Genomic DNA, 13866 nt, shown 5'->3' with positions numbered 1-13866 from the left:
AGACACACCATCAGTGCAAAGCAAAATATTATGGGTGTGTATTAATCTCCCCATAGACTCCTTTGTCTTCTTCCCACCTTGCACACAAAAACACACTTGCCTCTACCCCTCCCTTTGTAGTCTTCACCACTCGCACAAACACACGCACACACACTGACAGATATAAGCGAGAGCGAGTGATACAGTGAGCTAGTGAAGCATGTGGAAATAATTTACAAGTTACACATGGGAACTGGAGGACAGAGCCTACTCTGGTATTCAGGGAAGGTGGGAACACATTTGTCATGTCCTACAGCAACAGTGCGCATGCGATAAGGGCGCACTTTTGGAGCATTTTGGAGATAGCGAGAAATGTTTATAGCACATCAGAGCGCAATAAAAAAAAAACTCGAGCTTCTCTCATATGCCCGTCTTGAGATATGCAGGCTGTTATCACTGCTGGCTGTTGCCTTGAAAACTTGCCTGCGCGGACTGATCATGTAGAGAATTCCACAGCTCTCTGACAACAAAAACCATGCCACGGTAACAGCCGCCTATCGCCGCCAGCCGCCCTGCGCGCACTCGATTGGTTCCTCCGCATGACTGGCGTGCTCTTGCGCGGCTCTCATTGGCTCGCGCGTAACGGACCCGTGACTGCGCTCCAGTGAGACGCGCGGAAGGCGGAGCGCGCGGGCTGAGGCGGAGCTCTCCTTGGTACTTAAATGGAGCTGGTGCTGAAAGAAGTGAAGTACTAGCACGCACGACAGCCGGAGCGCCCGGTGCGCGGTGCAAAGAGTGAGAGACAAGTGTGAGAAGAAAGAGGAGAAGAAGAAGAGAGACAGTAGGGAACGTGTGCAGCCCTCTGTACTAATGGACCATAAGGATATTTAACCATTTGCCCGGGGAGCGCACAGGTATCCTTTTTTCCTCTTCATTTTGCGCCGTGCGTAAAAACAGGAGTTTATTCACTCACACTGTTTTTCTCTCCTGTATTTTGCTCCTACATGGGAACCGCAGGCTTTTTTACATTCCACTGGAATTAATGATTGACTAATGGGTGTGAAGGGAGCAAGGTGCAGTGGATCATTGATTGTGTTAGTGTACTCTTTCTGCTCAATCACACGAGAGAGCTCTTGCCTTTCTACACAGGTGACTGCCGAAAAGTGTTTTCTTATTAGCAAATGCAGGCAGGAGTTTGTGCATAATGCGCCTTGTTCTGTAATTTTTTTACGCTATTGACACCCCTCTCTCTCCCTATCACTCTCTCCATCTCCCCTCTCCCAGACACCGCAGTCCATGCCTCTGCCTTGCCAGGTCATTGATGGGAAATCAACTGGATCGGATCACCCACCTCAACTACAGCGAGCTGCCCACGGGGGATCCGTCCGGGCTGGAGAAGGACGAGCTTCGGGTCGGCGTCGCCTACTTCTTCTCTGACGAAGAGGAGGAGGTGGACGACCGCACTCCGTCTGACTGCGGCTTCACCAAGGACCACAGCCCGGCCGAGGAGGGACCCTTCTCGGTCAGCGAGGTGGAGTACTCCGCCTTCTGCGCGCAGGAATGCATCTTCTCCAAGCTGCGGGAGAACGAGGACTTGAACGTGTACTCGGCCAAAACTTTGCTGACTATGTGCAAACCGGGGGACCTGCTGGAGCTCGTGGCCACCGCGCAAGCCCCCCACTGGGCCATCTACGAGCAGGACGACCAGGTGATTCATCTGCACAAGGGCGAGATCCGCAAGGACAGCCTGCTTGAGATCAGCAGCGGCCGCCACGGGAGGATAGTGAACAATCGTTACCGGTACCGACCGCTGCCTTCTGACCTGGTGATGCAGAACGCGGTGGGACACCTGGGCCTGAGCAGCGAGGAGATATGCTGGACCAACTCGGAAAGTTTCGCAGCTTGGTGCCGCTTTGGGAAACGGGAGTTCAAAGCGGGGGGAGAGGCGCACTCTGCGGAGCAGCAGTATTTCCTCAAAGTGCATCTGTCCGGCAGCGGGGTGCACACTCTGGTCTTTCGCAGCCTGGAGGACATGATCCGGGAGAGGAGGAGAGTGGACGCCAGTGGAATTCTCAAAGAGCTGTCTTTGGTTAACGGGGGCAAGGAGTGATCAGGGATTCCGTTTGATATCCTCTCCTATACCCTCCTCCTCCTCCTCTCGCCCCCATCTCCCGCTGCGCACGGACGCACAGTTTTGCGCACACACAAGCACACACACACATGCAAAAGGACCTGTTGGTTTTGGACTGTTTGTTACGGATGGATGGACCTGCGTCTGGACCCGAGGCGCTCTGTGGAAATTCCATCAAATTGTGTTGAAAACTGAGAGAGAGCGGCCATACAAACAGACAACGCCCCTTCAGATCCAGAATTCGTGCTGAGTGGGACACACGATTTCTGCTAAAAACCCACCCCCACCCCCCCCCCCCCGACCCGAATCACCTTTACAGACCGCACATAGCGCACACGGCTCGGTTTGGTTTTCTGTTTAATTTCTTGGGATAATGGAATTGGCCCCCTCTCGGCGTATAGGGCGCCTGCTGCGGCAGACCAGACGGTGAGAGATGGTGGGGGTAAAAAGAAAAAGATGAAAGATAGGATCTGGGATGGCTCTCGAAAAGTCTCCCTTCTATTTTTTTACTGTTAGCTTTAAAAGGACTGACCATAACACAGATCCACTAATTCAAAGACCTCTGATAGTCCCCAGTTGGCTACGCAGTTGCCTAAACAAAGCATTTGGCTTGTTCAAGCTCCCCCTTTTTTGCCATAACAAGAGTATTGTCATTCTCACAATGCTGTCATCCTGCTCCACAGCACTGGATGTATGTGTAAATTGTATTCATACATTGATTTGAATTTGAGTCCCTTATTTTTGTATTTAAGTTTAGTGGATTTAATCTTTTTTGGTTCAAAATAAATGGAGGTTGAAATATGAAAAAGAAGCTCTTGGTCTGGCAGGTGTTGTTTTGGTCACAGGTAATTTCCTACATACAAACAGCATAATCGCTCTCTCACTCTCACTCTCACACACATGCAGCATATATGAATTATTAATGTTCCAGTACCTCCTGACCTGCCTGAAGCCAAATGGGCTTCATATATCTGCACAGTATTTGGAGGCAGTAAAATGGTCATCTGCATCAAACCCATAAAGGCTTTATGAAAAATCCATATGGGATCTGGGAGCTACAGTCTTAAGGCAGCTGTATAGAGTCAATGGGAGCATATAGTGTTTTGCCACAGGCTGTTTTTTCATGTTTGGGTTTTATCCTGCTGGCATTTAGACATTCACAAGCATGTTGATCTCCAGATTATTCCGTCTTTTAAATTTCTCCACTACACATGTTCTTGCATCATATTTCATAGTGGGCGAGATGTCCTCCATGTTATCATTAGGAAACACATGGTGTTGTTATGGCACCAGCGGCTTTATCTCTGGATTGATGTTTTGACTCTGAAAGTCAGAAGGTGTTGAACCTTTTCTCTCTGGAGTTGCTGTAGTATCAGTGAAGGTGGAATTAATCACTTCAGTCGAACTTCTCACGTGAGCTTAATTGAGTCTGAAAGGACCAGAGAGTTGGATTCATGGAGAGGTTTTGCCGTGATGTGTCTTTGTTCTGCCTGTGATTCATCTCTGATTGTACAGAACACTGTAAAATCTGACAAGTTGATCTCACTTTAAGAAACGTATGAAGCCAATTGCCCTGAAAAAGGTACGTACACAAAACAATTAATCTAAAAATGTTTAGTTTATGTCTAAATATTAAATTCACCTACAATTTAGTTGTTTTTACTTAATTTTCTGAAGGTGTTGCTACTTAAAAATGACATGTGAAATGATCTTGTTCTTTCTAAGTGTTAGCAACTTCAGTAAACCAAGTTTAGTCAGACTCAACCTGATCATAACAAACAAGATTTTGCTAATGATTACCTTAGGAGATCTGCGAGTTCTGTTTTGTTCGCGTGTTTAACAAAATATGCAAATACAGGGTGCCCAGTAGCTCACCTGGTAGAGCGGATGCCCCATGTACAGAGGCCATGTCCATACCCCAGCAGACGCGGGTCCGACTTCATCCTGCAGCCCTTTGCTGCATGTCATCTCCTCTCTCTCCCCTTCATTCTTAATCTGTCCTGTTAAAAAAGTCAAAAATGATATTTTTTAAATATATCCATACAAATTTGACTAGTTTTCAACCAACAGAATAGAGATATATACATCAGTAAACTTGGTTTACTTGAATTTACAATACTCAGAAAGATTGATTAAAAAACTTGTCATTTTTCAGTTGCAACACCTTCATAAACTAAATGTTAAGGTAACTTAACAATTAGATGAAAAGTTAACATAGCTTAAGACTAATACTTATATTTACTGAGGGTTTCAAGGCAATCAGTTTCCTGTTTTTTTATTTCAAAAATGTTTTTTTTAATAAAATCGACTTGTCAGATTTTATAGCGGAAGAGGTTTTGAAACGTGTTCCCAGTATAGAGCTTGTCTGGGTGAGTCTTCACCTCTAGATATTTGGATTTTAGCCGCAGTTACTGCTTGCTCTAAATGGTTCTGAATGGTTCAAAATTAGGGGTAGAGACCAGAATGGAACCAGTCCCATGGTGGTGGAAAAGGGGTAAGTGTGGTCATAAATAACTGCAATGCAGGTGGAATGGCAGACAAAGAGTTTGCATGTGTTTGTGAGGGATTGTGTGCAGGAAAACCAGCATGCAGGGTTACCAGTGTGCGTCTCTGGTGGGACTGATGTTTGCTGCAAGCTCAATCAGGTCTTCCCCTTATTCTGTGTGTTTACAGATGTTGCCGTCTCACCCCTCAGATGTGCATCGTGTCAAAATACAGACTAATAAGTCTTTGCATCTTGTAAATGTGCCTTGAGAAAATTTTCCCAAGCTATTGACCCAAATACTTTGTTCTATCGGCTTTTCTGTGAATGTATTGACACATTTCTTTTCTTGTTAACTCCAGATTCCTCTAATTCTCTTTGGCTTCTGTTGGCTGGTGTTTTCTCCAGTTTTGATCTACTTTGCTCTCTTCACCTTTTGTTCCTCATTTTCTATTTCCATTTCTTTTCTACCTGCACGGCAAAACAACAGTTTCGATAAACACTTTTATTTTGAAAATGGGCAAAAAAAAATAATGGAAATCGTGTTTGTAGACGTATTAAAACAGATAACAACAGAGTGCTTTAGTCAGAATCTAATTTTGGATTCCTTAATTCCAATAACCCAAACAACGTTCTTGCAAACAAACATCTATTGTGGATAAATGTAGGCAAACAGTCCATTTTATCTCCTTGCTTTCCTTTGTCTTACCCTCTGACGAATGTTCTGTCTGTTCAGTGTATTTCTTACAGGCTCCATGTTAAATTGAGGTTGCCCCAGGTGGGTGATTGTGTGTGTGTGTGTGTGTGTGTGTGTGCGTCAGACATCCCCCCTGTGAGTTTGAGAAATCAGGGTACTGGGGCAGCTGGTGTTGGAGTTTGTATGTGTGTTTGTGGTCTGTGACTAATAGGCCTCGGAAAAAGATTTACGTGTGTGTGTTTTTGTGTGTGTGCTCCAGGCAGATAATGCACACCACATTGTTAGCTTGAGGAGAGGCTTCAGCCATCTGACGAGACATTGTATGTGTGTATGTGCTTCAGTTTGGGCTCTAGAAACCATATATGTGTATGTGAGTGAATGTGAGTGGGTGAAAGTCTGAGACCTAACAACGTGTTGTCATCCCAATTCGTCAAATAGCTACCGCTACTTTGTTAATGGACCCACACGTCAAAGTAAGATGCGTTAGGTATCCTCCTGCAACAGTTTTGGATGTTCAGGGACATCGTCTCAGTTTCCTTTTGTTACCTGCATTGTGTCTTTTCGAAATGCACTTCTGTTTTCATAGGAAATGTACAGTTTCTGCTCGTTACCATAGATGTCTAATGAGACCTAGATACAGCACTGATGATGGGCCCCCGTTCATTCCTACAAAGGTGTCCAGTTTTGCATGAAGGTAAAAAAGCTCTATTTATGAGGATAAAATTACCCACATTGTCATCATTGTGGAGCCCGTATTATAAGCGCACTAAAGACTTCCACTGGCTAAGAGGCTAACTTTCAGTTTAGCGCTCTGCTAACTTGAATGGGGATAAAATAATTTAAATCTCTTCCAGACTTTCAAAATGTTATCAGACCAAATGAATTAAACCCTGATAGTAAAACAAATCAATTTGCTGGGGTCGTGACGCTCAAAAAATATATATCCACAGACGTCTCTTTTTCCGTGTATGTCAATGGGCAAAAGTCTTTTCGGGCCCCGTGGCATCAGCCAATAGACCTAAACAGTGTAATACCACTTTTGGCTACTACATAAAATTCGCTTTAAAGCCTGGCACTGTTCCTGGGGGCTATCTAGCCACATGTATACAGTCTTTTTCAAAATAAACTGACAACTCCTAAAACACTTAGTTTTAGGTTATTTCCATAAATTTAGGCAACAAAAGCATGAGATTAGGTTTAACAAACACATCATGGCTTGGCTTAAAATATGTACCGTTATAACTAGCCTCATGTAACATCAGGCCTCATGTTCAGCATTTCAGCTGCTGCCATCTTGTTTTTTTTAACCAGAAGAGACCATATTTGGATATTGGATTAGACTGTACACTGACTCAAAGACTGTAGCTACAACTTGCACACAGCCTGTCATTCAAGCAGTCTGGCCCTTAAATAAGAGTATCTTTGGGCCTTAAAATATTGTAAATAAGGGGGACATATATATAAAAACTCACCCCGTACAGTTGTCATGAATGTTGAAATTATCTATAGAGACCAAAAGTGTTTTTTGTACCTGGCTGTTTATTTCCGCTGTGAAATTCGGCATTTCAACATGGGGAATCTATGGAGATTTACGCCGTTAAGGAGCCAGCCTCAAGTGGCCATTGATGAACTGCAGTTTTCAGCACTTCCACATTGGCTTAGTTTTTCATATATACTTATATATGCATATATATATAAACATATGTCGATATATATATATACATATATATATATATATATATATATATATATATATATATATATACACATATGCCATATATGTCATATGCTGTCTGCATGTCTATTCATTGAGGTCTGCATTTTTGTATCCCATCAGCGACAGTGTGAAAGTAAATGCTGTTACTAAGGCAACTCCAGCCACTGTCTCATACTGTATATCCACTGAGGTCTTGTGTCTGCATGCGCGTGTGTGTGCCTGAGCAAATCCTCCACAGCTTAAAGCTAGTTGTTAGCCTTAATAGCGAGTCGTGTAAGACAAACATATGACAACCCAATCTCTCTCTCTCTCACCCTCTCTCCTTCTCCCTCTCACACTCACTCACTGGGGACCAGCTATTGTTCGTTTGTGCAGTGGTATGGATGTATTCAGTGCACACTGCGGTTTGTTAGTGTGTCTGTGTGTGTGTGTGTGTGTGTGTGTGCGCGCGCATGTGTGTGTGTGTGTATGCATCTGGACAAAGCGGATCCCAGCTAGCCTGCTGCCAGCTAAATCAGTGGTCTCAGAGGAGATGTTCTGGGGAGGAGGCAACAAGACAGAGTATCCTGTCTGTGCGATGCCTTTAAGAGGATCTCCCTCTAATCTAGACACTGGCCTGGACTCCCAGTAGACTTGAATGTCTTGTCTTCCTCTTCCGCTGCTCTTTAAAATGGGTGCTTTATTCAACAACGCTGACTGCACAGCTGGAGGTGTAAATGAGGCGGTGGTAAATGGGTTACATGCTGTTAAAACCCTGCTAACTGCAGTTTCCGCTTAACATCTGTCGTAAAAAACATGTGAATGCATCATATGTAGTGTTTCTATGTTTGAGCCCGTACATACATACATACTGGCATTTAAAAGTAACTACCCGCTGCAACACATTTGTAATTTGAATACACGGAAAACTGACTTATCAAAGCCCTAAAAACATTGTCTTGTGTTGTGCAAGCGATTAAAGCTGAAATAGGTTGGAAAAAATGTGAAGAGTCACTTGGACAGGTGCTTGGATGGTGATTTAAGCATTATTAGTGAAATTACTTCCACAAAGTTCTGGCACAATGTAAAGGATACGTCTGGTGATGTTCAGAATTTTTCTCATAATCAACAAATGTCATGTAAAGACCAAAACCAACAAAAGTATTGCCTGTTCAGCCAAAGCCTATAACACATAACTGAGCTGCATCATTGCACCAGCTAACATATTACTTTATTATAATGAACATGGGCACTGTAGTTTATTTTACTCAATACAACATACATCATTCTGCTGATGTAGATAGTCACTGGACCACCAAACATGCTGCTGAAACTGTTTCCCAAAACAGCCAGTTTGAGTAATGTTTGCCAAAAATCTCTGTCAATTTTGGCAGCTATTGTAGATTTAGTTTTTAGACAAAAATGCTTATTAATTTGAGTCACATTTTAGTCATTTTAACCGTCACAGTTTTGGTTTAGTTTTAGCTGATGAAAGGTCATTACTTTAGTCAAAATGTTTTTTAGATTTAATTAAATTGGGCTAATATAGGTATCTGAAAGTGGAATCAAGGTGAATCAAGTGTTAAAAATTCATTTAGACATTTTCTTCCTACATCTACTCTAATTTCTACACATTGATAAACCTGCATTTCACCAGCACAGTTCTTGACAGGCTTAAAGTATAATTTATGAGCACACATTTACTGATCATCGTTTGATAAGGTCAAAATCTCAAACTCTGAGACCTAAAATAAGTAATTAATTAAGACGAGAAAACTATTTGTACCCAGGTTCTCTGTAAACTCTGTGTTAGTGATCTCACTGTTAAGAAAGAAAAACAACTATTTCAGCATGAATTATTTTTTAAATCTTTATCATGTTAGTCTGAAGGTTGAAAGCAATGTCCTCTAAGTTATTGACTTAAAAGGACTTGTAGCTCTGTAAGAGAAAATTGCGACTTCACGTGGTTTACTAACAGTACAGCTACATTCACAGACAACTGAGCCTCGTACCTGTCAAGCTAAGCACCATCGCTGCAACAAAATCCACATTCAACAGCTCGACCATCCACAGTCAGACACGCACAGCTGCTTTGTTTTGCAGGTTAGCGAAACATCCTGGCGCAGACTTTTTACCAGCGTTTACAAACCTGTTAGTGCGCTGATCTCATACTGGTCATTTGGTCCATAATCCACCACTAAAGTTTACCACTAAAGTCTTGTCTACAGTGCCCAGCTGTTTTAGGAAATTGATTCAAGTTTTGAAAAATCCTTTATCCTTTAATGATGGTGTGGTACCATAAACGCTTAAACTGAGAAGAGCTGGAAATACCCAACAGTGAAAGTCACTTGTACATAGTTTTACACCTCAGCTAAAATTCAGTCTGCTGTACCTTGTGACCGTCTACCATGCTAAAAAGTTGTAGCTAAAAGGTCAGGTGAAGTATTCTCAACCTCAAGAGAATCTTTTACTTTAGTTTTAAGAGATGACAGTTTTAGGTTTTTTACAATCTAGCAAATCTGCTTGTGTATCAATGTTTCGATCAATGTACTTTGAGGGAGTTCAAGTTTTTTACACTTAAAGGGGACCTATTATGCTTAACTTCAAGTTCATATTTGTATTTTGGGTTTCTACTAGAAAATGTTTACATGCTTTTATGTTTAAAAACACTTTGTGTTACTCATACTGTCTGTACTGGAACATTTGTATTCAGCCTTTGTCTAATACATTTTATTTTAGCGCCTGTCTCTTTAAGACTCCCTCTTGAAAAGCCCACTCTGGACTGAGTGGTCAGTTTGTCCTGGGCTTAAGTATTTCGGCGTCTCTGCACTGTCGTTTCTGCCGGAGAATGACTGTAATGAAGTATAGCAGCACTTTCTACCGTGAAATATCACCAAATGTGGATGCCTCATTGGCCGCTGCTCTAAACTCGCCGTGATGCGTCTGCTTGGGTGCCAAAATTTTAAGATCTGCTGCTAAACAAATACACATGTAATGAAAGATACAGATTTCACTTCAAAAGTCTGTAACTCACTTAATTCTGAAGTGATTTTCATGAAATTTGTTTTCTGTTCTCTTATAAACATCCAAAAGACAGTATGATAGTGGTTACTTCCATTTGAATTCATTAAATTAATCAGTTACTGGAGGTAATCGAATCAGCTCTACAAAAAAAAACAATAATATTCTGAATGGCCAAAACATTGGGACATGCAGGCTCCGACTAATGAATAAGTAACATCCAATGATGGACTGTAACAAACTACATTTATTCAAGTACAGCACTTCAGTACAAATTTGAGGTGCTGGCACTTTACTTGAGAATTTGCATTTTCTGCTACTTTAAATTTCATGCAACTTCATTTAATTCAACTTCTTACATCCGCTACATTTCAGAAACATTGTAACATTATACATATATACATTACAATAACAGAAAATTAGTTAAGCATAATAGATCATCTTTAACAAAGGAAGACTCCAGAGGAAAAAGGGGAATCCCTGCTCTCTGGGGACATGTGGTTAACAGTTAAATGATTGCTGGAGAGGAGCACACAAACACCCCCACACAGCAAACAGTAACTGAGCCCCGCCCAGCTTTAACTACAACAGGTTGACTAACTGACATGCAAATATGCACCTCTGTTCAAACAGGATCGTTTGTCTGCACCTGGCCACTGTTGATGAATCTGCTCAATTCAAATTTAGCTCTCTGTCACAGTTTGGAAGCAACGTACAAACCAGGACAAAATGTTTTGGTATGAAATGTAACTTGGTGGCTTTTGTTGAGAGTTGACCTACAGCTATGTTTTGTTCTTTGTTCCTAAAGCAGAGCGATATTTTTGTCATCATGTATGGATTTACTTAATATATTTCTATTTTTTGTTTTTTTGTGTGTGTGTGGTGGTAATGGAGGTATTCTGATCCCTTTCTCAAATTTCTCTATGCAGGATTTTTTTATGTTATCCCTCTTAATAATCTCTTATGACCCATTAGAAGTGTGCGGTGGTGTATTTCAGGTGATCAGGTGAGGTCATGGCTTTGTAAAAAGGCAAAGATCAGACGTCAGAATGTAAGCAGAAGTCATCCAAGAGACGAAGAAATTCAAATATAGCGAGGCATACCGCCAAACAGGAGTGAATCTGGGTTGACTTTTACTTTTATTTCTGTGGGTAACATATAAACAAAAAATAACAAACAATCCAGCATAGTACACCTTTAAATAAAAGTAAAAATAACACCTTTTTTAAAATACAAGACTCCATTACAAGGAAAGGTCCTGCAGTGTAAGTGCAGATGTAGCCCATTAACAATAAAATATACTTAAAGTGTCTAAGGTAAAAGCACTCATTTAATGTCAGCAGTGCTTTAACGTTGTTGCAGGTCTAGGAGCTAATTGTAACTGCGGTTTCTGCTTCTACTCACGGGTAGTTTAATCTGTAACAGTGCATCATATTTAAAGTTAAAACTGCAGGAATAGTTGGTTTCTATTTGTAGGCAGTAATTTATTTATTCATTTATTTATTTTGTTGGCACTGTGCTTGCAATTTTTGTGGGTTCCTCTTGGATGCCTGCTGCTTACGGTCTGGCATCAGGGTGCTACCTTTTTAGAAAGTCCCGACCTCGCCTGGGCACTGTGCCCAGGTGAGTCCCGAACACCGCAAAATAATAAAAAAGAAAAAGAAAAAAGAAAATACAGGCAGAGGGCAGAGTCTCTGCAGATAAATATACCACTACACACTTCTAGTGGGTCATAAATGATGACTGAGTGGGAATACTTCTGTATGAATATATACAGTGGCTCTTCTCCCCGGCATAGGATACCATTAATTCGCTGATCATAAAGTAACTATAGCTGTTGAACAAATGTACTGGAGTTAAAAGTGCAATCATTTCCTCTAAAATGTTGTGGAGAAGAGGTATAACTACTACTACTACTTGAAATAGTTTTTCCAATCAAGAGTTCAAATACTAACACTCGATTTACTATCACAAATGACAAAGAAAAGCAGGAAATTCTCACATTTAAGAAACTGGAACAGCAAATGTTAAACATTTTTGCTTGAAAAATGACTTAAACTATTCACTGATAATCAAAATTGTTGGCGATTCCTTTTTTTAAAACTACGAATCAGAAAATCTATTAACCACTGCGGCTATAACGTGTATGTATGATGTTGCTTTCCACCACTGTAGTTGGTCGACTCCATTAAATAAACTTATGGGAACTTCTACAAAACAACTGCTCTTAAAATAACAGCTTTATGAAGTCAATGTTATTACCCTAGCGTGTGTAATGTGTTTGGTCAGTAGCAAAAAAAACATTTTTCGGTGATAAAACCCAACAGTACCATTTTTCTACAGCCCATAAATTTTCTGTTCGGAGTGCAGGTGCTCTAACATTTGACTGCGCTTCACTGAGTTTAGGGACTGCATGGCCTCGGGATATGTGCTCTGCCACAGCTGCACCGCTCCGTTCTCTGAGCCTATCCACCTCTGTCAAGAGACAGTGACTGCTAAATGTCAGCAGCATATTGTCAACAACCTCTTAAAAATGCTGTAGGAGCACATTTCATTTATCTGGTAGCTTTACAAACACTACCTCTATGTTTACTCTGGGCTCCAAAGATGAAGATATTTGATTGCTTTTGGAGCGGAAGAAAGAATCAGCCATCATGGGAGTCAGATATGTTGAGGACGACATTTGTGAGCTGAAATCTAATTTGGACAGGAACAAAATGAAAAATTTTGACCGCGGCAGTCATTTCCCATTTCTTTGACAGCAGTAGGTCTCATTCAGGGACATTGTTGTAAATGTCTCATCACATTTCATAGGTCTTTCATAATCAGTGTTACAAAGCAGCTGCCTTTCTCTTAAATCAGCTCCATTTATAACGATAATGATAAGCAATTTGGCAATGATCAAATATTTCTACAAACTGAATCTTCACAAAAACATTCTTAGAGCCCCCTCCAGTCACAACTGTGTTTTTCTTATCCCTAAAATGTCTGACTATACTGACTTGTACCTGAACAAAGTTTGTCTTTCGAGAGGTGTTTTCTCAGTCCTTTACTGAAGAGGGTGATGTCTTTGCACTTCCTTAAAATCTGAGATTGAAACATGCACCAGGCAATCTAGATTATGCACATCACTTATTAAAAAGCCAATTGCAGTCTAAGAAACAAAACAATGGGAAAAAGACTGTGGCAAAACACAGAGGAATTGTCAATACAGAGAGATTTAGCATTAGCACTGAAGCTTTTGACAGTGAACACGATTGAGGTTTAGGTTTTTGGATCTACGAAAAAACCCCATCCAAGCAGATATTATTTTATGTTGAACAACCTCTAATGCTTCATCAGCCAATGTCAGTTAGCCCCCATGCTAACAAACAACATAAACAAATAAAAGATGCTAACTATACTTCTGACGACATAAATCTACATACCATGCACAACAGACTCCATGCAGCTGAACCTCTCCAATGTTTCCCAATGTTAATGCTAGCAATATTGATACACACTGCTCTTTCAACAACTTATGGTGTGTTTTGTTTGCACTGGTGTTCCAGTTCAAAATTTCAAATGGAATGACCCCTAAAGTTCGGACCTCGAAATCAAAGAGAGCTGCTCTAGTTTTCAACAGTGGTAAAAGCTGTCTCCTGTTTATTAGCACTTCTGTCTTATTTGTGTCTTATTAAATTGGCCGTGCACATATAACTTTTATCTGTGGAAAGGTTGCTACAGTGTTTTAATGCTGAAAATACAGCCAAATTGTGCTGTTGTTGTACTCGCTAAAAATGGCTGACCTGGCTAGAAACGCTATTGCTTATTGAAGCTACTTAAACTTAGTCAACACAGGTATAATATCCTTCCAATCC

General features: G+C 41.2%; 1 protein-coding gene across 2 annotated transcripts; it reads left to right on the top strand.

Annotated features, from left to right (window-relative positions):
- Positions 1-747: 747 nt before the first annotated feature.
- Positions 748-3066, top strand: lratd1 (LRAT domain containing 1). 2 transcript variants are annotated; one of them, XM_042503827.1, is made up of 2 exons: positions 748-893; positions 1264-3066. In XM_042503827.1, exon 2 carries the CDS (start codon positions 1301-1303, stop codon positions 2087-2089), a length of 789 nt encoding a protein of 262 aa, XP_042359761.1. In that variant the 5' UTR covers positions 748-893; positions 1264-1300; the 3' UTR covers positions 2090-3066. The 2 variants fall into 2 exon arrangements, with proteins under 2 accessions (XP_042359761.1, XP_042359762.1); XM_042503828.1 differs by lacking the exon at positions 748-893 and adding an exon at positions 1050-1128.
- Positions 3067-13866: the final 10800 nt, after the last annotated feature.

The sequence above is a fragment of the Plectropomus leopardus genome, chromosome 16 (genome assembly GCF_008729295.1).
Source record: "Plectropomus leopardus isolate mb chromosome 16, YSFRI_Pleo_2.0, whole genome shotgun sequence".
In the NCBI taxonomy this organism is placed as follows: domain Eukaryota; kingdom Metazoa; phylum Chordata; class Actinopteri; order Perciformes; family Serranidae; genus Plectropomus; species Plectropomus leopardus.
Note: the sequence above shows the minus strand (reverse complement) of the source record. Positions and strands in the feature narration are given on the sequence as shown.

What these genes read in the sequence shown, in the direction of transcription:
- lratd1 (XM_042503827.1), top strand. Translation starts at nt 1,301, where the DNA reads ATGGGAAATCAACTGGATCGGATCACCCACCTCAACTACAGCGAGCTG.